Here is a 25101-nt window from a genome sequence, read left to right as displayed (position 1 = left end):
GTAAATATTGAGGTTTCTAGCTTACTTTGTATTACAGAGATAGCTGGTATGGATATAAAAAACTTTGTTTTTGTATTTTATTTTAAAGTATTTAATGCCCATGTCAGCCATCTTTACAATACATTTACACTTCATGTGGGTTTATTGTTGTCATGATATAGGTTACTTTGTCTTTGGTTTGAATATTGGTTCCATTTTCTTCAACATTCCTGTTTATGAAATCATTGATATATTTTTTCCAATTATTTAATGACGGTGTTTTCCTTTAAGTAATGACTGTCAGCTTGTATTTAACCCTTTCTCAACAAGTCACAGGTCAAAGAACATGTCATTGCATTTATTGACTTGCGTCCAACATTTTATTGGACTACTATTTTATGAATTTGTCAGTAAGTTTGGGATCAAATTGTAGATTATAATTCAAACTTTATATATGAGTTAATGTCTTAATTAAAAAGTAAATATTAAAATAACACATCTGAAATGTTTTTAGTGAAACATGTGGTATATTGAATGCAGTACTGGTTAAAATTAGATAGTATTTTGATATCATAAATAAGTCTGTAGTTTTGTACAAATTAAGAACTCAACTTACCAATATTGACAAGCTAGAATATAAAATAAGAACCTTGTATCTTTTTATTTATTTTTTTTGGAAATGGTCCCTTATATGCACTTACTTCAGCATTTGACATGTGAATAACCAGTTGACAGCTTAGAATGTCCCCCTAGTTAGTTTCTGAGCTATTTTAATCTGTGAAAAGGTTACCACTTTCTTTCAAACCAGGATTTTAAGGAGGTAGGTTGTGTCTTTAGTCTGCTAGAAATTTCTTTTTTTTTTTCATGTTTAAAAAATATTTTAAAGGCCTAATTACAGCTTATTTACTAAGCTTTATAAATTATAGTGGAACTCTGTGGTGTCAGTATTGTTATTTATGATTTTTTAAACTATTCAACTATATATTTTTAATAAAACTTTAAAAAAGTTTTAACTTTTTGTAGAATGGATGGCAACTTCAGGTCAGGTGTAAGACTTTTGAAACGTCGTTCTTTATACACTTGTGTCTCCACAACAGGCAGTTGCCGTCCATTCTACAAAGTTTCATCATGAATACTTTGCCTAAACAATCTATCAAAGGATAAAAAAAGTTTATTCTCCACATGCATAATTTAAAAGGCTTTGCAATATATCCAGCAGCAACAGTTCAAAGGTCATAGCTAAAATAGATAACTGTTTGCTTTACTTTTTTACTTATTTTTATACATTTTAAGAAAAAAGTTTTAACTTTTTATTTCAGAATAGTAATAATAAATATATATAATGTGTAATAATTAAAATGTGACTATATTGCAAAACACTAATTCTTTAAAACACAGCCAATACAGGGTCACTTTGTAAGGAGTAAAGGTCAGTTTTATATTATTGGATATGGTAATGTGAGTGCACATGCATAGTGTCAATGCAAGTTATGTAATGTTAACTAGGCATGACTGCAAGGTCAATATAATAAAAAGTAATAAATATGATGTTATGAGACTTAAGCTACTTAGACTAAACATTTGTATTTTTGTTATATGTAGTCATTTTAGCACAAAAAAAAACAATGTTATATTTACTTAATTCTTTAATGATGGTTACAAGGTTGGTCAGTTGACAGACCACACATAGTTAAGTGTAGAAAACCACGTAAAATATACTCTCACTGAAAACAAACACTTAGTGTATTTAGGAGGTTTTGGAGATTATACAAATATTTTGAGACTTTTGGGATAAAGAATAGTTTTTTTAATTGTAATGTGAAATTGCTTTGCACTCAGACTAGTAACAAAACAGACTTGATATTTTAACAAATAAATCTTTAGTAAAAATATTTTATTCTTTGCTTACATAAAAATTTGTAATCTTTACTAAAAGTCTAAAATTATGTGAAAATATACATACTGTATTAAAAGTTATAGTGCAAATACTTAACATGTGCAAATGTGTAGATGAACTCGTGTTATACCAAGCTAGTTGCAAAAAGGTTAAAACACTTCTTGATTATCCTAGTTGTCTACCAGAACATTGCTACACATTTTCTCACAGTTTACTTTGTCATTCTTAATTTTCTGTTGACAAAGAGTGCTCTACCTTTCCAAAGTACTCAGGTTTCTTATTATTTGTTTTTAACCAACATCATGAATTAGTATTAAATTGGTTATTGTTCTTGAGTATCTTTAATTTGAGAAATGGTTAGGTTTTATTAGAACTTATGGTTGTTGCTTATTGATACATGTTGGTATCATTTACAACTTAATAAACTTATTGGTTCCATTTTCTATGTATCTTTGTCATCAGGTTTCAGTTGTTGAGGTAGTTGTCATAATGTTCATACACTGTGTATTGTTTGTAATAGCACACTGTTGAAACTATTTTTGGTCTGCCAGTACACCAACAGAGCTGTGAATTTTAATCCATGATGACAGCTTACTTATGAGATGCTAGTGTTGATTTCTCCAAAACAGAAACTTGGTACATGGCAAACTTGTTCATTTATGTGAAGTTAAGTTCCATTGATATTCTGGGAATGAATGAGATGCTGCTTATAAGTCCAAAATTGCGCCCAGTTTTAGTTAAATCATTTAATTTCTAATCAGAAGGCTCATCTTTATGAAACTATACATTTTGAAATGATCTATCAATTATAGTTCATCTCTTCTACCTTCATACTACCTATACAAAAACAATTATTTGTATAGTATTAAATAAGTTTGTGGTTAAATGAATAGTTTTGTGACAACTAAGATTATAATTATACTAGATTTCTTTTAATTGAGAGTTCCTTTTGAAATTACTTTTTAATTAATTACTTATTCAATAAGCACCTTGCAATGTGTACATCATTAGTCTGATATTGTCCAGGTAAATGTGAAACTTGATTTGTAGCATTTGGACTCTTAGTTTGTTGTGTTGTACGTAACTGTTTTAAGTGCTGTGCATTTATTTCAGTTTTTTCTTCTATTCTTATTTTTCTGTACTCCAGAAAAAGTAATTTTTATTTTAATATCTCAAATATCTTTATCTTTGTTTGCTTGTAAAGTAATTTAACAATCTATAAAACATTTAGTTTCAGTTTTGGTATGAATTATTAATATTTATTAGACGCATGTGTACATTTAGGAACAAGTACAAAACCTAGTGTTTCTTTGTATACAGAATATTTGTTGATTTTATATTTGTTTAGAAATCACTAATACACTTGTCATTTCCTGTAGATATGTAGGAAGCTTCTTTTCTTTATTTATAATATCTTGAATAAAAGTCAATTTTTTCCAACTTCTTACAGTTTGTGTTATATATTAAACTGCTTTTATAATTATGAAGTCATTGTAATGTCAGTGTGAGAAGAAACATTTTTAATTTAATCAACCATATTTGCATGGTTGGGGATCAGACATTCCAATATGATATTATTTATCTGACGTCAAGAGTTACAAATTATTCATTTTACCCTGCACTGCTGGCATAGAAAAAGTTTATGATAGAGAAGAGTAAATATTCAATATAAAGTGATACTAAACAAAATTATGTGCATGAGAAACGTATGTTTAAAATAGCATTCAGGTAATACAGTGAGAGTTATGTAAGTTCCAGTTTAAATCTGCTACACTGTTTAACAGTTTAACGGAAAATATTATGTTTAGCAATGCATCATACTTTTGTAACAGCTAGAACATTCAAATTTGAAAGCAGAACCTGATGTTTCCACACACTGACCCCCGCTAGTACAGTGGTATGTCTTCCGATTTACAACGCAAAATCAGGGGTTCGATTCCCCTCGTTGGGCTCAGCAGATAGCCCGATGTGGCTCTGCTATAAGAAAACACACACACGTTTCCACACTTAATTAACAACAAAACAAGTAACAAATAGCAGTAATGCAGTATGACAAAGGAAATGTTCATAGCCATATAAATATGGGTTTTTCTAACAGTATTTCATTACAGTTGCATCAGTCATTCCTATGGCAAAAACACTAAACCAAATCAATGTAGGGAATAGTTTCTGCAGAAAATTTTTAGTACCAGTAAAAGGAAGGATGAACTTCCTCTTCCAGGACTTTCCCATTTGTAGGAGAGTCTTATAACATAAATTCCACTGCACTGTCTGTATAGTAGTCTTAGTGAATGTGTAACTGTTAATTATTTTCATATTGTATGCATGAAAATTATTTGCTTTAATAGTTGAATGTGGCAGGAAGTCATATGAAGAATCAGAAACAGACTTTTCTAACTTGTCTGGTGGTGCTGCTGAAATCCAAGTTGATGGAGGTATGTTCTTTGGAGGCAATATAATGTAGTATTCTTGTTTGTAATCAAAATTTATAGAAGGTCTTTAGGCATTTCATTATCAATTTGTCCAGTTTGAACTTTTTTGTATTCTTAAAATTTTAAATATTACATGTTGATATGAAAATGGAATGGTTTCCCATTCATACTTTTTTAGTTTTATTAGTGCATTTTACCTGATTTTTTTTGTTAGTATTATTATTTAAAGTATGCTTTTTATTTTATTTTTATCACCTGAACCTTCTTGTTTCTCCAGGAGAGAAAGTCTTGGCTTCACTGCAACCTGACGTGAGCCGAGATCATGCTGAAGTTATAAACGTTGATTTCCAGGCCCTTGACACGTAAAATGCTTCAAATACCAAAGAGCAGACAGAGGATTCTGACTTGTAAGTACTTTCTGCTTTTAAACATAACAAAAGACTTTATTTTGTAAATGGTTTAGTTGTGGTTCATATTTACTGTTTTATCTTCAGAGTTGTGAAAGTACCTTGATCCAACTGTGACTGATCTTACTGTGGTTGCAAGTCAAATGCCCTGTTGTGTTTATAGACTCTCATTCAGAGTTTATTGAACTACTATTTTATGAATGTCTGTAAATAAGTTTGGTATAAAATTGTAGATTATAATTCAATTTTTAGTGTTATACATAAATTAATTTTTAATTTCAAAGTGAATGTAAAAAAAAAATCTTATTATTGTTACCATGTGTTATGTGGTATGTTGAATGCAGCATTGGTTCAAATTAGATGTTTGCAGTCAAATACAAAGTGTGTAGTTTTTTACAAATTATGTACTAAAACTAGAGATAGAGAAAAGCTAGAATATGAGAACCTTCTAACTTTTCTATTTTCTGAACTAATATATTGAATCAACCAAGGTAGTCCTGCCCATCTCTTCCATTTTTGAAAATGCTTGCTTATTTACATCTGCTTTACCCAGTAACATTTGTATAATTAAATGAAAGCTAAGAATGTCCTCTTGGAGGTTTTGTCAGCCTCTGTGAAATATCTGTGCAACAAACTCTTTTCATGATAGATTTCAAACAGCAAAGTAAGATATTAGTAAAATCAAATGTTTGTGATTCAAATATAGCTTACTTACTAACTTGGTAAATTATAGTTGAATTATGTGGTAGGATATAAAAATTTGTTTGTTTGTTTTTGTTTCAAAATGCGTATATAAAACATAAAAAAAAAAAATAAAAGAATTTGTTTTAACCCTCCACGTGCAAATATTGAGGCTTAGCAACTTGCAGGAAGCAAGAAAAAGTTCATAACTAGAGGAGATTTTCTATACTTCATTATTTACTGTTCTGTTTTTTAAAAAAAGGTAAGTGAAAATTAAGAACTTATTTGTAAATAGTAATGTATATATAATGCATTATATCTAAAATGTGAGCCTATTTTACAAAATACTAGTCCACTAGAACACAGTCAGGACTGGTTACTTTGTAAAGGCCAGTTTTATATTCTTGAATATGGTAACATGAGTGCACCTCAACCTCATCATTGCAACTTCTGTGATGTCAGTGAGGCACAGATGAATGTTAATAATAATAATAAAAAAGTACAAGTGTATAATGTATAGATTTTTAGCTATATAGACTAAACATTTATGTTCTTCTGTTATAACTTTTAACTCATAATGGGGAAAAATAGCATAATTTATATAAATCCATTTCATAGGTATTTATAGTGGTTATAAGATTCAGTCACATCAACCAAACCTGTAAATAGATAATATAGTGAAAATAACACTTAAAAACATTTAATTATCTAGAGCAAGGGTCTGCAGGCTACTGCCCACAGGCTGAATCCTGTCTGCCAGCCAAAATTATTCAGCTCTTATTCTCCACAACAAAATATCACATCCACCTGTCCAGTGGTGGCTGTTAAAAAGAATTCAAGTTTGTGTAGCTTAATGTTGCCCTCTATCTGCTCGCAGACGTGGCCTCTGGCCCCTGTGCAGAAAGAGGTTACTGACCCATGATATAGAAGTTGCAAAAATTTTGTATGTGATATTTGAATATTTTCTGATGCATAAAAGTATTTTTAATTTTAAAAGCAAAGCTACTGTGTTGTTGGATAGTCAACATTTGAAAATAATAAATAAACCTGAAAAACATTACTTAAATAATCATAAGCTTAATTTAAAAAAAAATCTGATTTTGTGTACAAAAACCTTGCATGTTTACTGATAATCTGCAAACTTTTGCAGAGATTTGCTTATTGTATTAAACGTTATAGCATAAACTGTAATATCCACAAAATGCTTACAAGGTTGGTCTATGGAACTGAACCAATAGCGAGAGAGTTAACCAATATTATTTGACCTCTGCATTCTCTTAACTGTGCTGCTTTCAAAAACTTCAAAAGGGCAAGTGTTATTTGAGAAATGCTGTTTTAGTTATAATTTAATTTTTGTAACTTTCAAATTATGCTTGTGTATTTTAATGGAAAACTATTCATGCTTTAAATTTTGAATTTCTAGAGAAAGATAATTGTTTTGCTGTGCTTCAAGCATGACAAGATTTTACATAATGTGTACATCCGAAACGTAAATGAATTTATGATGACAAGAAACTCGCAGCTTTGTTAACCTGAAGATGACCTAATAAAGTTGAAACGTTGTTCTATACTTTATTTCAGTTGAAGTTTTAATATTCACACCAGTTGTCTTTTAGAATAAATAAATGAGTTACAATGGAAATTTTGTGCTGATAATTATTGTTCATTAGAATGAGATTATGATTATAGAATCCATTTTTTTTCTTTTTCTAATGTAATTCATAAACTTTTTTAAAAACTAACTGGAGTATTCCCTGGATGGAAATTATGTAAGTTTATAATTTTTCTTAAGACATAAAGTTGCTCCTCTTCTATGTAATTGTAAACAATTGCTCATAAAAATTACAGAACACAATGTGAAACTACAGATTTGTATGTATCTGCATGGATCCAGCAAACCTTCATGCCAAATTTGGTGAAAATCCATCAATAGGGGGCAAAGTAGTAGTAAGAAATTCCTATAAAAACCACAAAATCCAGAACTGAAAATGTGTGTGTACCTCTTCACTAATCTGATGAACTTCCATACCAATTTTATTGAAGATCCATCCACACCTTGCAAAGTAATTACATGGAGGGATAATAGACAGTGCTATTATTTATATAGGTCCCATCAAAATGGCAGTTAATGGTTTTGTTGATAGTCAGTTGCTATATAGGTCCAATGATGCATGTTACTCAGTTTCCAGAGAAAATTGTTTAACCAGTTCTGACACAGTAGTAACATGTTCCTCGGGAGCCAAGGGCTGTCTTTACATTAAAATTTCTTGAATAATGATAACAAGTTCAATTGGAAAACTCCCAAAGAAGGTAGTTTTGGATGTACATTTGCAAGCAGGTTTATTTGTTTGTTAATTGTTAAACTTTTGAGTGAAATAAAGCATATGTATGCTTCCATACTAGTTTGTGTTTGTCTTCCCACTGGGAGTAAATTCAATATATATATCAAAGCCACATTTTCAGCTTCATTAATTAAGCAGTTGTCAACCGTCCATACTTCTACTATTATCTTTTTGTGCTTAGCTTTCAGTTGAAATACAAATGATTTCACCTGCAATTTAGTAGGGAAGATTGAAGTATCACAGTAGTCAGCAGTAGGATGAGCAGACTGAAACACCTTTAAAAGCAGCTACAAGAAGCATCGTACAAAGTTGGTTCTAAATGGTTTCTTCTGCATGTCATTTGGAGACTTCTATGCTTATTGTGCTTGGCTGTTAAGCTTGTTTTACAATGACAGATTTCAGTCACCTTACCATTTCAGATTAATTTTTCAGCCCCCAGCACTAAAAGAGTGTGGGAAATGCTTTCTTTTTAGTCAATAAATTTGTCGAAAGAGTTTCTGTTGAAATTAGGAAAATCTTCCCCATTCGTTAGAAAGTGCCTGTTAAAAAATAAACTGTACTGAGAGGTAAATTTTTATATTTTAAACTTGTTCTTTTAAGAAAGGCTCGGCATGACCAGGTGGTTAAGACACTCGACTCGTAATCCGAGGGTCAGGGTCACTGGTTTGAATCTCCGTCACATCAAACATGATCGTTATAAAAATAGAAAAGTTTTTGTCTAATCATGCAACGTTTTAACGTATAGTATTTAACTGAATCTTAAAGGATATGAAAATATATTTATAGCTTCAAAAAATGTCACTTCAGAAGAAACTATTCAACTATGTTTGATTTATATTAATATTGCAAAAATGTCAAAATTTGAGGTTATTTTGAACTTCGCAAATTATGTCTTATTGTTTTTTTTTTAACTTTGCGGTTTAAGTACAAGGTTATGAACAAAGGTTCAAATTCTAGTTTCCTGAATTCGGTTCGTGGCGATGCGGTTCTTTCCAAATTATCTGTAATTATGCGCGATGCTTTTTCAATCAGAAACCAAGATTATATCAGTAGACAACGTTCAAGAGTATTCATTAATCAAACAAGTTTTATCTAGCATATTTTACTTGAAATCATAGTTAGGAAGCATAAGGTTGAAAGGTCAAATCGTGACGGAAACTAATGATCAGTACGTTATTTTGCTTAAAACTGGGTGAACGAACGTGTACTGGTTGATGTGGTATACACTACATTAATTTTTCTTTTCAGGCCAACAGTACAAAGTCTCCTACGTATTTCTCTGGATATATATTTCTCTACAAGTGGGTTTTCTCGACATCACTGATTAACAAACAATAAACTGTGCCTCGCATAAGCTTTCACATCACTGCCAATCCATTAACGAGACAAATGAACTGAAGTAATACACATGGCAAACATGCATTCAGCAACCTGAAGCTGCAAACAGTTGTTATCTGTAGGTTTATTTTATTTTATTGGTATGTTTATTCAAGTTTAATAACGGATATTAATGCATTAGTACTGGACATGCTGGACATTTGTTTATTTTTTACCTTTTTTGAATTTATTCCCTGGTTTAGCCGTCCCTAATTTAGCAGTGTAAGACTAGAGGGAAGGCAGCTAGTCATCACCACCCACCGCGAACTCTTGGGCTGATCTTTTACCAACGAAGAGTGGGATTGACCGTAACTTTATAACGCCCCATGGCTAAAGGGGCGAGCATGTTTGGCGAGATGGGGATGCGAACCTGCGATCCTCAGATTATGAGTCGCACGCCTTAACACGCTTGGCCATGCCGGGCTCTGCTCTTAGAAACCACTCATTTTCATCAAATGCCTCAGATGAAGAGTTTGAATCAATCATAAAAAGGTAATTCCAGTTAGAAGGTGACCGTCATGGAGGCAAAAGAGATTGGTTTGGTTTATCCTGAATATCAGGCAAGGCTACGCGAGGACTATCTACGCTAATCAGTTTTTAAGGAAATTTGCTGATATTGATGAAGTGTTTTATTTTGTTGATTTTATCGTTAATTTTATCAGATGAACATAGTTTTGTGGCTGTGTTTATTTGGTTTCTTATTATATTGAGTTTTTGTTTTGTTTCATGAGCTGAGTGCCAGTGAATGTATAGTTCAGAATGGGTAACTTTTCTGTAGATTTCTGTTTTAAATTGTATATCGGTTCTTTTTATCTTGAGGTTGAGAAATGCTAGTTGGTTAGTTTGTTTTCGTGTTCACAGCTAAACTTCATGTTGTGGTGTATCGAGTTAACGTGATTGAAAATATTGAGTGTGTGTTCTGTAGATGTGAATCCAGCAAGTGGATCGTCAACATACCTGTACCACTATAGTGGTGGATGTAAGGAACAGCCAAATGATTTTATGTATATAAACTATTGTAGATTCAGTTTGAAATTCATGAAGGTATGTTTGTCTTATTAAGAATAAGGTCGAATGAGAATAAATATTTACACGAGGATTTAGTGGTGGTAGCAATTTTGTTGACGTCGAAATTGATATGGGTATGCCAGGCAAGTTTAGTGTTCATGGTTATGCCTAAAAACTTTAGTAGCTTTTGAAAATGTGACTGGGGTATTGTATAGGTTAAGTTTGACTAGTTTTAGGCATTTTAATCTTGTGTTTAGTCTACGATAGAAGATTATTGCTCGAGACTTGACAGGTTAAGTACTATTCCGCACAATTTATACAGCAGATAACCCAATATAACTTTGCTCTAAACAAAACAAGCAAATAAAGTTTTACAGTTTAGGATATCAAGATGCATAGAAAGTTTTATAACTAATGATTTTCAGAGACAAATAAAGTGTCAGTTTAAAATGTCCAGACATGCCGAAAGTTGTATAGCTTAAATATATCAAAACATTTTGAGAAATTAGAAAATAAAAAACAAGAAGTTTGAGTGTTTTCTTATAGAAAAGCCACATCGGGGTTTCTGCTGTGTCCACCATGGAGATCGAACCCATGGTGGTAGCGTTATAAATCCGTAGACTTGCAGCTGTCCCAGCGGGGAACCGGAAAGTGTGACAAATTAGGAATATCAAAATGTAATTAAAGTTTCACAGAAGGTGTAAAGATACACAGAAAATGTGTTAAGTTTGGATATCAAGACTCTGAATGAAATAAAAATTAGTTTTTCAATACATACAGAAATCCTGAAAATTAGGATATCAAGATAAGCAGATTATTTAAGAAAGTAGATAATCACGTATACGCAGAAAATATGATAAAATATGACATCAAGACGCTCTAAACCTCTGAAAAATATTTATTAATAACATGCATGATTAGAGGCACGGATTATATATTGACATCCGTATTTTTTGCTAATATATAGTGACTTATTTACTTAACGAAATATCATTAGGCCTCACTACTTGCAAAGAAATATATGGATGAATACAGCGACTCATAGAGCCAATACAGACAAATATATATGAACAAAATATTTACAGAATATAGTGGTAACGTAAAACAAAGCATTAAATAGCTAAACAACATTCGATATTCAGAATCAGTAAAAGAGAGCAGTTGCTTCAAGCTGAAAGATCAAATGGAAATTACTTCGTGTGGAATTGTCAATGAATATAGTAGTTACTTCATGTGGAACAGTAATTGAGTACGGTAGTCACTTCATGTACAGCAATCAGTCAATACAGTAGATACGTATAGTAGAACAGTCAAGGAATACAGTGTTCTTGTAGATTAATTGAATACAGTAGTTAGTTTATGTAAAACAGCCAGTGAATAGAGTAATCACATCACGCAGAACAGTCAATGAATATAGCGGTTACTTCACGTTAAAAAGTAATCGAATACAGAAGTTATTTCGTAATTAACAATAGTTGAATACACTATTTATTTCTTGCAGAACAGTCAAGCAACACAGTGCTTATTTCATGTACAACCATCAATGAAAACAGTATTTACTTTTTGTAAAACAATCAACAAACACAGAATTTATATCATGTCGAACAGTAATTGTATACAGTAGTTACTTCATGTACAACATACATCAAATGGAATATATTCTTTGTGATGAATACACTATTGTATATTATAAAAGCACCTGTCTCTAGTTACGGGAAAGTTGAACTTGATTTCTCAATTGTGTCATTTCAAATACTTTTATAAAGTTAATTGTATTACACTCTTGGGTTCATTGAGAGCCAAAACTCTGAGCTATTTAAACTGCCCACTGCAAACAGTAATTGTTGATCATTTCTGTCATGATAACAGCCGCTCAACGACAACAAACGGTAAATCAACGTTTTCATTCTTTGGCACATTTTGAAATATGAATGATGGTATGGTTCATTCCTATAAGTTACTGTATAATATCCTACCTGAGAAATAAAGTTGGGTTTTAACATTATTCATGCATGTTTACCAGTCAGTTCGAAAGTGAATAGTTAAACTTTGTCTTCGGGAGACAGAGGAACACTTGAGCAGACACTGGAGTTCACAATGTATATAATATAATTTTTTTAGGCCTAAACGTAAAGATGCGACACAAAGGTGACACATTTAATTTTCACTCCTTAATTTACACTGTCTAAATAATCAAAAGTTCAACCAAACTCACCTAATGAAGACGCTGAAAATATTCACATAAGTTATGAAAACAGACATTAAGACAAACATGAAAATAATTTCTGAACTCCATTCCAAACAATAGGAAGCAGAGCTACATTCCTATACCTTAGGAAAACGAATCAGATAAAGATATACAAAAACACAAAGAGTTCTAACAAATATATATCAATATAATAAAACCCGTACAATATGAATTTTAATTGACATTATGACAAGTCTGCCTCATTACCATATATATATATATATATGCTTAAAATACATTTGATGGCTATTTATTAGTATCGTATCCTTGTTATTCAACAATGATAAGCTGGTTCATTATGAGCAGCCGAAGACGTCAAACAAAACTTATGTCAGCTAATTAAAGTTTATTGTGCTCGGAATATTTAATAGGAACTGAATAGGCTCCTTCTTGCGTCAGTTCTCCTATAGTTTCAATGTTGTCGTGTATTGCTTTTGGCGAAATGCGTGGGGTGATTCCAGCTCTGAAACGCTATAGAGAAACAAATTAATAAATTAGCACAATACTGAACCTCAGATGCTTGATAGAGATTTGTATCATTAGAAAGAAAATAATGAAGCAAGTAACGGGAGTATGGACAAAGAACAAGAAAACAAGAACGGAGAGAATAGGATAAGGTTTGAATTTCGCACAAAGCTACACAAGGGCTATCTGAGCTAGCTGTCCCTAATTTAGCAGTGTAAGACTAGGGGGAAGGCAACTAGTCATCACCACCCACCGCCAACTCTTGGGCTACTCTTTTATCAACGAATAGTAGGATTAACCATCACATTATAATGCCCCACGACTGAAAGGGCGAGCATCTTTGGTGCGACGGGTATTCAAATCCCCAACCTTCAGATTACGAGTCGAACGCCTTAACCCACCTAGCCATGCTGGGCCACTTATAGGATAAGAAATTAAAAATTTCAGTAAGGGGAGAATATTATAAGATAGGTGTTAATGTTTTCTTTGAACAAGAATACACCATGTTTACCACTCGGAACCCAATTCCGGATTTTAACATTGTAAGTACGTAAACTTATCGCTGTTCCACCCAGGATAAGAAGAAAGTAGAAAATAATTAAAGAAAATATGGTACAAGGAAACTAAAATAAAAATACAATTAACAAAAACATATTTTTTATTTTTTTTTAAATTTCGCACAAAGCTACTCGAGGGCTATCTGTGCTAGCCGTCCCTAATTTAGCAGTGTAAGACTAGAGGGAAGGCAATTCTTGGGCTACTCTTTTACCAACGAATAGTGAGATTGACCGTCACATTATAACGTCCCCACGGCTGAAAGGGCGAGCATGTTTGGCGCGACGGGAATGCGACCCTCAGATTACGAGTCGCACGCCTTAACACGCTTGGCCATGCCGGGCCACGAAAATATAAAGAGAATCAAAGTAGAATTAAAGAAAATATGTCATAAGAACCAGATAATCAGAATTTGTGTAATTAAAGTATAGGATAATAAGAAAGAGAATGCTAGAAAGGGAATATAAAGCAAGATGTAATAATTAGTGAAGTAAATATAAGCGCTCTCCAGTAGTTCAATCGTAAACTTGAGAGCTCAAGTTATAATGCTATAATTTTGGATGTGATACCTTCGACAGGTTCAGTTCAGCTGACCTAATGTATAGTTTTGTGATAAAATAACAACAACAAAAATGGAAGCAAAAGTAACTAACATAAAGTAGAGAAGTGACGTAACACTGAGACATGAAGAAGAAAATAATAATACAAATTTATTTTTATGTTTTATAACACTCAATGTCGACAGAAATAGAACACAAAAATAAAGAAAGAAATTACGCAAAAAATTATAATAAGGTGAAATAATTATTTCTAACAATAAAGATGATACTTATAAAACAGTTTAGTTTACGAATAGACGATATTTGTTCATGACACACTTGTACCTGTTTCAGTGTTCCAGGTGTTGTCAAAATAAAATAAACGAAATAACCTGGTATCCACAGCATTGACGCCATAGCCATACCCCAACCCATAAACTCTCCCCACCAGGGATAAGTGTACGTAGAAGCATAAGTCAATGGCTGGTAACGTAGGGCTGAAAACAGCAAAATTGCCTGAAAAAAAAAAAAACGTTTGAAAATAAAGATACAAGTTTCTGAAACTTAAAACATTCTTAAAGAAATGTTCATAATAAAATGCAAATACAACGAGTGAAACATTAAGATACATGACAAAAATGTGTAACCAGAACTGTGATTTTAATAACTGTCAGTGCTAATGAATGAACGAAAAGATAATGAAAGGGGTAATTCTAAATTTATGTCATTAGGATTTACAAGTTTTACCTGTTCTTGGGTTTTGTAATAAAATAATAGTTAATGAGTAAATAAACGCAAACAAAATATTACTACTAAACCTAATTTGTATTGATAGTTACGTTTTCTTTCATATGTTTTGCATTATATGTTACAAGCAGTGTACATTCTTCTACAACTTAGCTTGACTGTATAAATGTGAGAGTTTTACTGGAGCGATTTATTTTGGTACATACAAATATTCAAATGTTGCTGTTATTATTATTATTAGGGACGGGTATTTTTTGTTTGACACTTACAACACAGACTGCTGGAGCGACGAAGAGCCAACACACGATAAAATACCAGTTAGGACTAAAGCCGACCATAGTTCTAATATTTTCAGAAAAAAATTTTCACGCCTATAAAAGAAAAATATAGATAAAATGTATTGTTAAGTAAAAAAATATATATAATACATTTTGTATATAACATTGTAATTTCCTTCTCCGTTAAGCCTAGCTAATAAAATAATATGAAACGAAGATGAATTTTCAAAATAGGGAGTAATAATCTGTAATATACTTCGACGATATTTTATTAATCTTTCAATGTATTTTATATATAAAACCTCAAGAATTTGTCAAACAGTTTTTTGTTTGTTTGTTGTTGTGTTGTTTTTTTGGTGAATATTATAAACCAATTATTTTGTTTAGCCACACAAGAGAAAATATATAAATTGCCGCAGCCAAGTGATTCTTAAAAATGCATGGGAAAATATGTTTGTAATAGTAGCAAATTAATAATAGAAGCGAAAGAAACGTATCATTCTCGTCATAAAAACCCGTAGCTTTTAACATATTACATTTATTTGTACAATAATGAAATTTCATTTGACTCACCATAAACCCAGGCTATAGTTATAGTTTGAAAGAACACGGTAAAAAAGAAGAGTCATTCCACTGGCTGAATAGTAGTCCATCAACTGGAATACGTACATCCCACCCTGTGGATTTCAACTAAATTAGTTTTCTAAAGATAACAAACATAATAGCATTACCAAAGACACGAAAGACTAACTTCACTTTCCGTAGAACACATAATTGTTACCAACAGAAATAACACTTCCGAGTTAAATATTGTATAATTGATATTTGAAACCGTTGGTACTTAGTGAAACTTCATAATAACATAAATGAAAATGTGACTCGTCCTCTAGTTGAAGTTTAATTAGCATTAAAATTTTCTTTTGTTTACCATGATCCTAAACTGTTACTCTTTTTAGCATGCAGAAAGAAATATATAGGTGTTATAGGAAAGAACTATTTCTAACAAAATTAAAACTAATTCAAACGTAGCTCAGGATCATCATAAGGAAAACCGTTAAGATATTTCTCACCATAATGGGCTTGATTCGAGACTGTACAATAGAAATAGCATTTATGTCTTTCTCATAACAGCTTGGTAAAATATAATTTTCTATCTCTTCTAAAATTGTTAATTTAGACGTGATATTAATTTATTAATTAAAATTTGATTGAATTCAAATTATCATATTTTCTTGCTGTGTTATAAGTCAATGAGAATATAGGAAATGAAGGCATGTTATAGTGGGTGCGTGTGTGGGATATATTGAAAGTTGAAGACGATAAGACTTACCTCTGTCATCATGGGTAATCCCATAAGAAATAAGAAGATAACGACACAGATAGTGAAGAGCTTCCGACGAGGTCGTAATACAGACGCCCATTCATCCACTATACCCGTAATTAGAGCTTCTACAGTACAAAACTGTTTGAAAATAACAATAAAGAAACTAAAAATTAATAACTACTCATTATTGATTAATGCTAGACCACTTTAGAATCATCATTTCTTACATAACACAAAATAAGCAGGAACATTAAGATGAAAGATATAGTTATCCCAAGTTAGTTTGATTAGAACGAATAAACTAGTTAAACAAATATTGTTTAACATGAATAAACTGGCTAAACAAACATTATTTAAGATAAATGAACCAGCTAAATAAATATGGTTTAAAACAAAGAAAGCTGCGAAGCAAACATTATTCAAAATTAATGAAACTTCTATACAAACCCTATTTTCATAGACCATATCACGACATTCCAAAATATGCACCATAAACAGAAGAAATTGGTACGAGAAAAGTTTCAAAGCTTGTAATTTCTTTCATCAGAAAAAAATAAAATAAAACACCATTTAATGAACGATCGGTGAAAAATCAGTAAAGGGTTAGAATAATTAATCAGCAGGCCGGAGTCAAGACTCTGTAGGAGTATATATGTTCAAACAGTAGACTTGAGTCAAGACTCTGTAGGAGTGTAGATATTCAAACAGTAAACCTGAGTTCAGATTATGCAGGAATATAGATATCCAGAGAGCATTTAAATCAAATGTTGTGAAAACAGAAAAACTAAATAATACATTAACACATGTATAGTAACTGTTTGACTAATTAAATAAAAGGCAGTTAGATAATGAAACCTATACCTCACCTGGCTATCAATACCAAGAACCAGTAGCATAATAAAAAACATAATTGACCACAAAGGGGCTAAGGGGAGCTGGAGAACTGCTTCAGGATACACAAGAAAAGCTAGGCCTGGGCCTGAAAGAAAGGTGAACACTTTAAATGGTATGAATATCTTATAAAACGTCATATTTCCTTAATATATATATATTATCTATCATACTAAAATCTATTACACCCACTAGTATATTATCATTAATCAGATTAAAACACCCCAGATTTCCATGCTGGAGTGTTAGAATTCATGCTTATATTGATCATTACTATTCCCAACAAAACCTGGCATTAAATAAATAAATTAGTAGTTCTTTATCATCGATAAATATTTACATATTATCTGAGTCTCAGGCGGAAATTTAACACTTTAAAGGTGTCCTTATTTTAGTTACTTTCTCTCAGAAAAGCGAAAAGTTTGCCTCATATCATTCAATCGCACACGTACATAACAGTGTTAAAATGCTGAATAGAAAGTTCTCGGTGGTATAGTGATAAGTCTTCGGAAATAAAACGATAGAATCAGTGGCTCAGTTCCCCTCGGTGGACAAAGCAGATAGCCCGATGTGACTTTACTACAAGAAAACGTATACTTAACACAAGTTCATGTTGATAAAGCAGAAGGTTATATAAATGATTTCGTAATTTAAGACCTTCGCCACGATTTCAGTGTCTTCATGTTATAAACGTAAACTATTTCAATATTAAAAAAGCAAGACAACAAACACCATCCATCAGAACTAAGAATATACACGAATGAACTGCGTAAACTTAATTCACAATTCTTAATTTCTGCAAGCAATTTTTTCAATAATCTGAACTAGTAAATATTGGTAGCTTCCCGTCCATATAATTTACCTTTATAGACGTTAAATAGTAAGTTAGCATACCTTCTATAGCAAAGAAATATAAACTGTTGCTAGAAATTCTGTATCTACTGTTTGTCAAAAAAAACAACAAAAATATTAGCTACAGATGGTGCTAGTGTGGAAGCTACGACAACACCACCAATCTGACCATAAAACTTTCCATACAGAAGAAAGTGAAATTTTTTAGATGCAAAATTCAAAAAATTATTTCATAATAGTCACAGCAATGATAATTTTGGTCGGATTTTCCAGTTTCTTCAGTATTTGAATATCCAAGCAGTAAATCAGAGACTGTGCAGGAGTGCAGATATTCTAACAGTAGATCTGAGTTGCGACCAAAGATATATTAAAACGGTAGATTAGGAATAATACTCTGCAGGAATTTATATATTCAAACAGTACACCTGAGGTAAGATTATAAAGGAGTGTAGGTTTTCAAATTGTAGACTGGAGACATGCGGATATGTATAAGTAGGCCGAAATTAAAACATTACAGGAATGTATATGTTGAAACAGTATACCTAAGTGAAGGTATTCATATAATAAATCGGAGACGTGCAGGTATTCAAACAGTAAACTTAAGTGAAGATAAACCCGAGGTAAAAGTGTGTAGGTAGTTAGATCTATATTAATTCAAATTGATTCTTAACTTAATGATGACCTAAATAGATTGAAACGTTCTTACTTGTTTTCTGTTTCAAATTAAAAGTTTCATATAAGCCTTCTCTACCATAGATTTAGTTCTCTGGTTTAAACTATACAAGAGTATTGATATTCAGGTAGCATATTTGAGTTAGGTCATTTCACCAAACTATTATATTTCGGGTTATTTAGGACTAACGTTGGTTACCATCGAATGTCACTTTTATATCTGTGTATTGACAAAGTTAAACATAATTAAAAACACTTTAACTGTGGGAAAAAGTGTGACTAACAAATAATTGAGCATGCGACTTAAAGGAATGAAATAAAATTAACACCTAAGCTGACAGCTACACTTATAGCACTGATGATAATTTTACAGCCAATATTCATTCATTAGTTAGCCATGCCGCGTATTTTTTATAGCAAAAACAAATATACCTGATTTAACTACATCGGCTACTTCCACATCTTTCACATAAGCCATGTGACCAAGAACTGAGAAAATAACCGCTCCGGAGAAGATACTCGTGGCTGGGTTGATAATACACAATACCAAGGAGTCTCTGAAAGTAAAACATTTGCTTTAAATACAGGCATGCGAATTTAAACTTCATAAAAGTTGTTTTGGCTTTAATTATGGATTTTTAATAATTCAGCTACATAAGTTCTGGAATAATATTCTTTTTTAAAAATCGGGAAGAAGAAAACTTACTAAGATAAAATCATTATTTTATTTACAACACTGAATAATGTTTACTAATAAAAAACAAAGAAATTGGAGAAAAAAGAAGAACATTGGTGTCACATGAATATGCATCTCCATTCATCCTGATTCTTTGTTATTGTTGTGAAATATTCGTATTTTATTATCAAAACTACGTTTCAGTGATCAGCTTGATATCTTCTTTTCATTTCCGTGATGTCTTGATGAAACATTTCCAGATGTTTCAGGTTGAAAACAATTCACATCTTCATTTCTATTGACATCAGAATCAGATAAAACTGTATCAAGAGTCTATAGTGAACTAGGTTCAAGTACATCAGATCCATGAGTAACAGGTCCTACAGCAGACTGAAGGTTAGGATAAGAAATTTCCTTTTCATTTCAAGTGTTGTAGCACGTTACAAGACCAAAAATAGCAGTCATTTACGTGGTCTTTTGGTTCATGCCAGACTATTGGAATTCCAAAAGACAAATACTTTTCCTTACCTTTTGTTCATTTTCTTAGCTCTTCAACACAAATGGTGCAAACTTTACGCGGATCCCACGATTTATTTTAATTCCCAAGTTTTAATCAAAAGTACGTGTAGTACCTTTTTAATGAATTCTGTCATGTTCTGCCTTTGCTTCTTTACAAAAAAAAAAACACGAACAGAATATGTTGGGATCATTCACACAACTTCTAGTTAGAATATTGACGAATAAACAATATTGAAAAGAAAAAATAATGTCCAAGTGCACACACAAATACACAAATGAATATTTTCCAGAAATGTATCTCAGAACGGCTGGTATGGGTGTTAATACTCATAACAACCGTTCTGAGATATCTTTATTCAAGTGGGTTTCTCGTCATCAAGAATTATCCAGCATCTTAACCATTTATATACTAGCGGTATGTTACTCATGGGTTCCAGAACGATCGATAAAACTTTCACGTCGCGATTAGCCTAGAGAAATCTATTGCCAATTGTGACTTAATTTAAGTAAAAATGATTCACTTATGTAAACGTATATATGACATTCTATGAAAAATCTACATGTGATGGAGAAAAATATACATCATTTTAGGATTCAGCGTACAGGAATTACTGTAGACAGTGTAAACATTTCAAAGCAACAAAAGCATTTGTTCTGACATGCACATCTTGAGACACGTTTTAAGTAGTAAAATAAACATGAGACACTTTTTAAGAGGACGAAAAGGCTGAACAACGTTTTTAAATGTGAATAACCCAACAGCACACAAAACGAACTGAATGTTCTAGCCCTGCTACTGATAAAAAAATTAAAGTTTCAATTGAATATCAGTTGCTTTAAATAACTAAAAGAATATTTGTTTTATTGCTTATCGTTCTTTTGTTCAGAAAACTTACCTAAAAAATTTGTGATTAAATTTGTTGTAGCTTCCTAGCGTTATAATAGAACCAAAACCGATACCAAAAGTATAGAACACCTGCGTTCCTGCAGCAACCCATACCTAAAACAAAATACATTTTTTTTAGTTTTCTTCACAGAATAACATTTACCTGAAACATAAAAACAAACTAATTCCAGATAATTGATTCATTAAAAACTACCATTAATGCATACACACAAAATATGTTTGTGTACGTTTATTTTACCACAAAGATTTTGATGAATACATAGTTCTTACTAAACTCTGCTGCATTCCATCAGGCTAGTTGTTACATTCCATTAAGACTTTGTAACAATAATGCTATTCTTTTGTAAAATAAAACGAGATACCTATCTTAAGTATGTAAACAACCTTTCTAAATTCCTTCAGTAGATCACACTGAAGAGAATATAAAAGCTTTCAGAGATAACCGCCATCTTGAAAGATTGACACAAACGCTAGAGCCTGGTAACACTTCGTCATAACCTTCAATAAGGGCCGGAATGATCAGGTGGTTAAGGCACTCGACTCGTGATCCGAGGGTCGCGGGTTCGAATCGCCGTCACATCAAACATGCTCGCCATTTCAGCTGTGAGGGCGTTATAATGTTACGGTCAATCCCAATATTCGTTGGTAAAAGAGTAGCCCAAGAGTTGGCGGTGGGTGGTGAGGACTAAGACTCTAGTCTTACACTGCTAAATTAGGGACAACTATCGCAGATAGCCCTTGTGTAGCTTTGTGCAAAATTAAAAAACACAAAAACGTATGTGTTATTCAGTTTAAAACACAAAACTTTCTTTATTTTAATTTCCAATATAAGCTTAGTTCTTTTTTCACAAATACCTTGAAAAATGAAGAAAGTGGTTTATCTACATATTTGTGGTGATACTTAAAATAGGATCAAACATAACAACTGTTAACACAGGCCTGGGAATTGGAACTTCATAAAGTTGTTTTGGTTTTAATAACAGTTTATTCGTAATCCAGCAAGGCAAATTTAGAAAATATTTTTTTGCAAATCAGGAAAAAACTTTAATTAGATCAAATTATTATTCTGCTTACCACAAAGAACATTTATTTATTATTATGTTTAACAAAAAACATTCTGTAATACAGAATAGTTGTCATTGCAATTTAAATTTTGATAATCTTGCAAAATATCATATTAATTTATTAAATTACAAAATGATTCTTCATACAATTCTAAAAAGCCTAATGTAGTATTTCACGAAGAATATTTTCTAAAAGAAAACCATAGTATATATAAGCTACACGAAAGCTATCTGCGCTAGCCGTCTCTAATTTAGCAGTGTAAGACTAGAAGGAAGGCAGCTAGTCATCACTACCCACCGCCAACTCTTGAGTTACTCTTTTACCACCCAATAGTGGGATTGACCGTCAATTTATAACGTCCCCACAGCTGAAAGGGCGAGCATGTTTGGTGGTTAGAGATTCGAACCCGCGACCCTCGGATTACGAGTCGAGGGTCTTAATCACCGAGCTATGCCGTGCTAAGTGTAACCTTACCCTGCAATGGTAGACGTGAATTGTTAATGTAATATTATCCTACATACAATAGTAGACATACAATGATACAGTAATATTTTCATATGGCAGAGTAATAATATCATGTGATGTTAATGAAGAAACAACTATGCAATATTTTGAAATGGAACACATTCTCAGATCGAGTTGCATATGATTTTTAAACCAAAATGTATGTGGAAATGTTTTTTAGATTTAAGAAAATATTGTTTATGAATTTACATATCATAGATGTAATTCTAGATATGTTGTATCTGCCGCCAGATGGCTAAAAACACGTGCACAAGAAATGCAAATCTATAAAGTTCGAATAAGTCTGGTATAAGAGATCGCGTTGTTCGGGGTTGTGACGTATCAATACTTTTATCAGAGTTTAAGATAATATCCAAAGACAGCGATGAGCGAAGTCTTCGCATAAAATAGACACTGTTAATCGGTAAACTAAGACCGCAAGTGCATAAATATAAAAGATTGAGTGTTGAAAATTGAGCTTAAACCGATTAAGTAAAAAACAAAAATATCAAAAATACATTTTTCTTTTCTCTCGGCTTAAAATATTTTATGGTCGGTCATAGCAACAAAATGAGGCGTTTACTCCTCCTGGAATTTAAAAAGTGAAATAATAAGAGCGAAATGAAAGAATATAGATAACTGCTCATTGCTTATTATTGTGACTTTAGAGATAGCAGAAAACTAATATTATTGAATGCTTCTCATCCTGTTTAAAAAAAACCTTCAGTATTGTTTTGAAAATAGTTTTATTTCTTTTAATATTTCAAACTTATATTTGTTAATTCTTTCTGTATATTTTTATGTTTTTAATCACGTTCCCTTAAACTTAATCCATAGCTTTTCACTATTTTCTTTCAGTGTCTTATATTATCATTACCTTATTGTTTCAATCTTGTGTTTATATCCCTCTTTATAATGTGTTTTTGTGTATTGGTTCCTTTCAGAACGCCCCCCGCTACTACAGCGGTAAGTCTATGGATTTACAATGCTAAAATCAGGGGTTCAATTCCCTTCGGTGGCTCAGCAGATAGCCTGATGTGGCTTTGCTATAGGAAAAACACACACAAACACACACCTTTCAGAACATTCTGTGTTAGTTTGTTATTAACTTACAGGTTCATTTCTGGCTTCAAAAAAAGCATTTGCTGTAAACATCGCCACCAAAGTTATAAAAAAAACAACTAAATTATTGGTAATTTATCTCTAATAGTCTAATTTATTTAGTTTTCACATTCATTTCTTCATTGTACCTTGATTTGTATAAAAGTACACAGCGTCATCTAATTACTTTGCAGATTGGGATACACGCCAGTTTTTTAGCTGAAACAGCCTAATAATTGATAATATTTGCTTGAAAACCAGTCTTTGATGAAATATTGAAGAAACAGGACTCGTTCTTTTAATACATGTAGTAATATGACATCCCAAATATATTTTTCTTAATCCTAGAATAGAATGACTCACGCTTCTACTACTTCTGTGACAAGTAATTAATATTTAGAAACAGTCTTATGTTGTTCTGTTTCACTTTCATTTTTTATCCAAATGAATATTCGAGATAAATCTTAAAGTTTATGTTTTCAGCAAGTCATGATAGATTATTCTTTAAAAAAAGATGTTCGTCTCAATAAAACAGATTACTAAAACACAAACCTTCGGTTGAAGTAATTTCTCAAATTTCGGAGTGAAGTAGAATTGTAGTCCTGATAGAGCGCCTTTCAGCGTCACTCCACGGCAGAACAATACAGTCAATATAACATATGGAAATATTGCAGTAAACCAGATAACCTACAAAGATAACAAACAAAACAATAGCTAAGTTTAAATTATCAATATATGATCGTGTGAGACAAAAATAAAATGTTAAATACACATGAAGTGTAACCAATTTATTGTTTGTTTTTGAATTTCGCACAAAGCTACTCAAAGGCTATCTGTGCTAGCCGTCCCTAATTTAGCAGTGTTAGACTAGAGGGAAGACAGCTAGTCATCACCACCCACCGCCAATTCTTGGACTACTCTTTTACCAACGAAAAGTGGGATTGATCGTTACCTTATAACGTCCCCACGGCTGAAAGGGCGAGCATGTTTGGCGCGATGCGAACCCGCGACCCCGGGATTACGAGTCGCACGCCTTAACACGTTTGGCCATGCTGGGCCCTGCTCTTAGAAACCACTCATTTTCATTTTTTCTAGTCACTTCATGTTCATTTGAAGTCTTTTAACACTATATTGCACATAGTAACGTAAGGTAACAATTCTATCTTTTTGCTTAATACATATACAAATGCCTCAATTCTATAGTTAAATGCACTTCATTCCAGGTAACAGTATAAAACACCATGGAATTATTTTCGTTTGTTGCTCATCGAACAATGTCACTTATGCCCATTTATAATTTACCAGATTATATTTCACAAAAACTTTTTGTGCAATATAGATCTTTAAGTAAGAAATTCAAAGGAAGCAATTTTTATATTCATAGTATGTCCGAAAGAGGGTTAAAACATCGAAAACCACACGGAAACTGGGATTAGCTTATCTGTAAAACAGGAGAATAGCTGGAAAAACAACACCTACTTTGCCACTGTTGTGCAATCCTTTCCAGACAACGAGGTAGACCAAAGCCCAAGCAAGCAGGAGGTAAAGACTCAGCTCCATACGTACATCTCCCATTTCTTCAATACCGGAAGTTATGCCAAGCACTCGTTTTCTAAAATGAAAGTTTTCTATATT

At 32.1% G+C, this 25101-nt stretch overlaps 1 protein-coding gene and 1 pseudogene across 7 annotated transcripts in view; one reads left to right on the top strand and one right to left on the bottom strand.

The window, feature by feature from the left end:
• LOC143235546 (uncharacterized) overlaps window positions 1-15042 on the top strand; it is a 20342-nt gene extending 5300 nt beyond the window's left edge. For 3 of the 6 annotated variants that reach the window (XM_076473796.1, XM_076473791.1, XM_076473795.1), the window contains 2 exons: window positions 4225-4311; window positions 4586-7791. In XM_076473796.1, coding sequence (XP_076329911.1) covers window positions 4225-4311; window positions 4586-4674 — 176 coding nt within the window. In that variant the 3' untranslated portion in view covers window positions 4675-7791. Of the gene's footprint in view, window positions 1-4224; window positions 4312-4585; window positions 7792-14918 lie in introns of those variants that run through there. The other 3 variants (XM_076473794.1, XM_076473793.1, XM_076473792.1) reach the window with 3 other exon arrangements.
• Window positions 11004-25101, bottom strand: LOC143235549 (sodium- and chloride-dependent GABA transporter 1-like; annotated as a pseudogene). Its single transcript, XR_013019282.1, has 10 exons — window positions 24946-25101; window positions 24019-24153; window positions 20786-20889; window positions 19127-19251; window positions 17146-17258; window positions 16286-16417; window positions 15517-15632; window positions 14947-15035; window positions 14276-14446; window positions 11004-12842 (listed from the first exon to the last, which is right to left on the bottom strand). The product of XR_013019282.1 is annotated as a sodium- and chloride-dependent GABA transporter 1-like (transcript).

This window comes from Tachypleus tridentatus, chromosome 12 (genome assembly GCF_004210375.1).
Source record: "Tachypleus tridentatus isolate NWPU-2018 chromosome 12, ASM421037v1, whole genome shotgun sequence".
Taxonomy (NCBI): domain Eukaryota; kingdom Metazoa; phylum Arthropoda; class Merostomata; order Xiphosura; family Limulidae; genus Tachypleus; species Tachypleus tridentatus.
The sequence above is the reverse complement of the archived record's forward strand: the minus strand, read 5'-3'. Positions and strand labels throughout refer to the sequence as shown.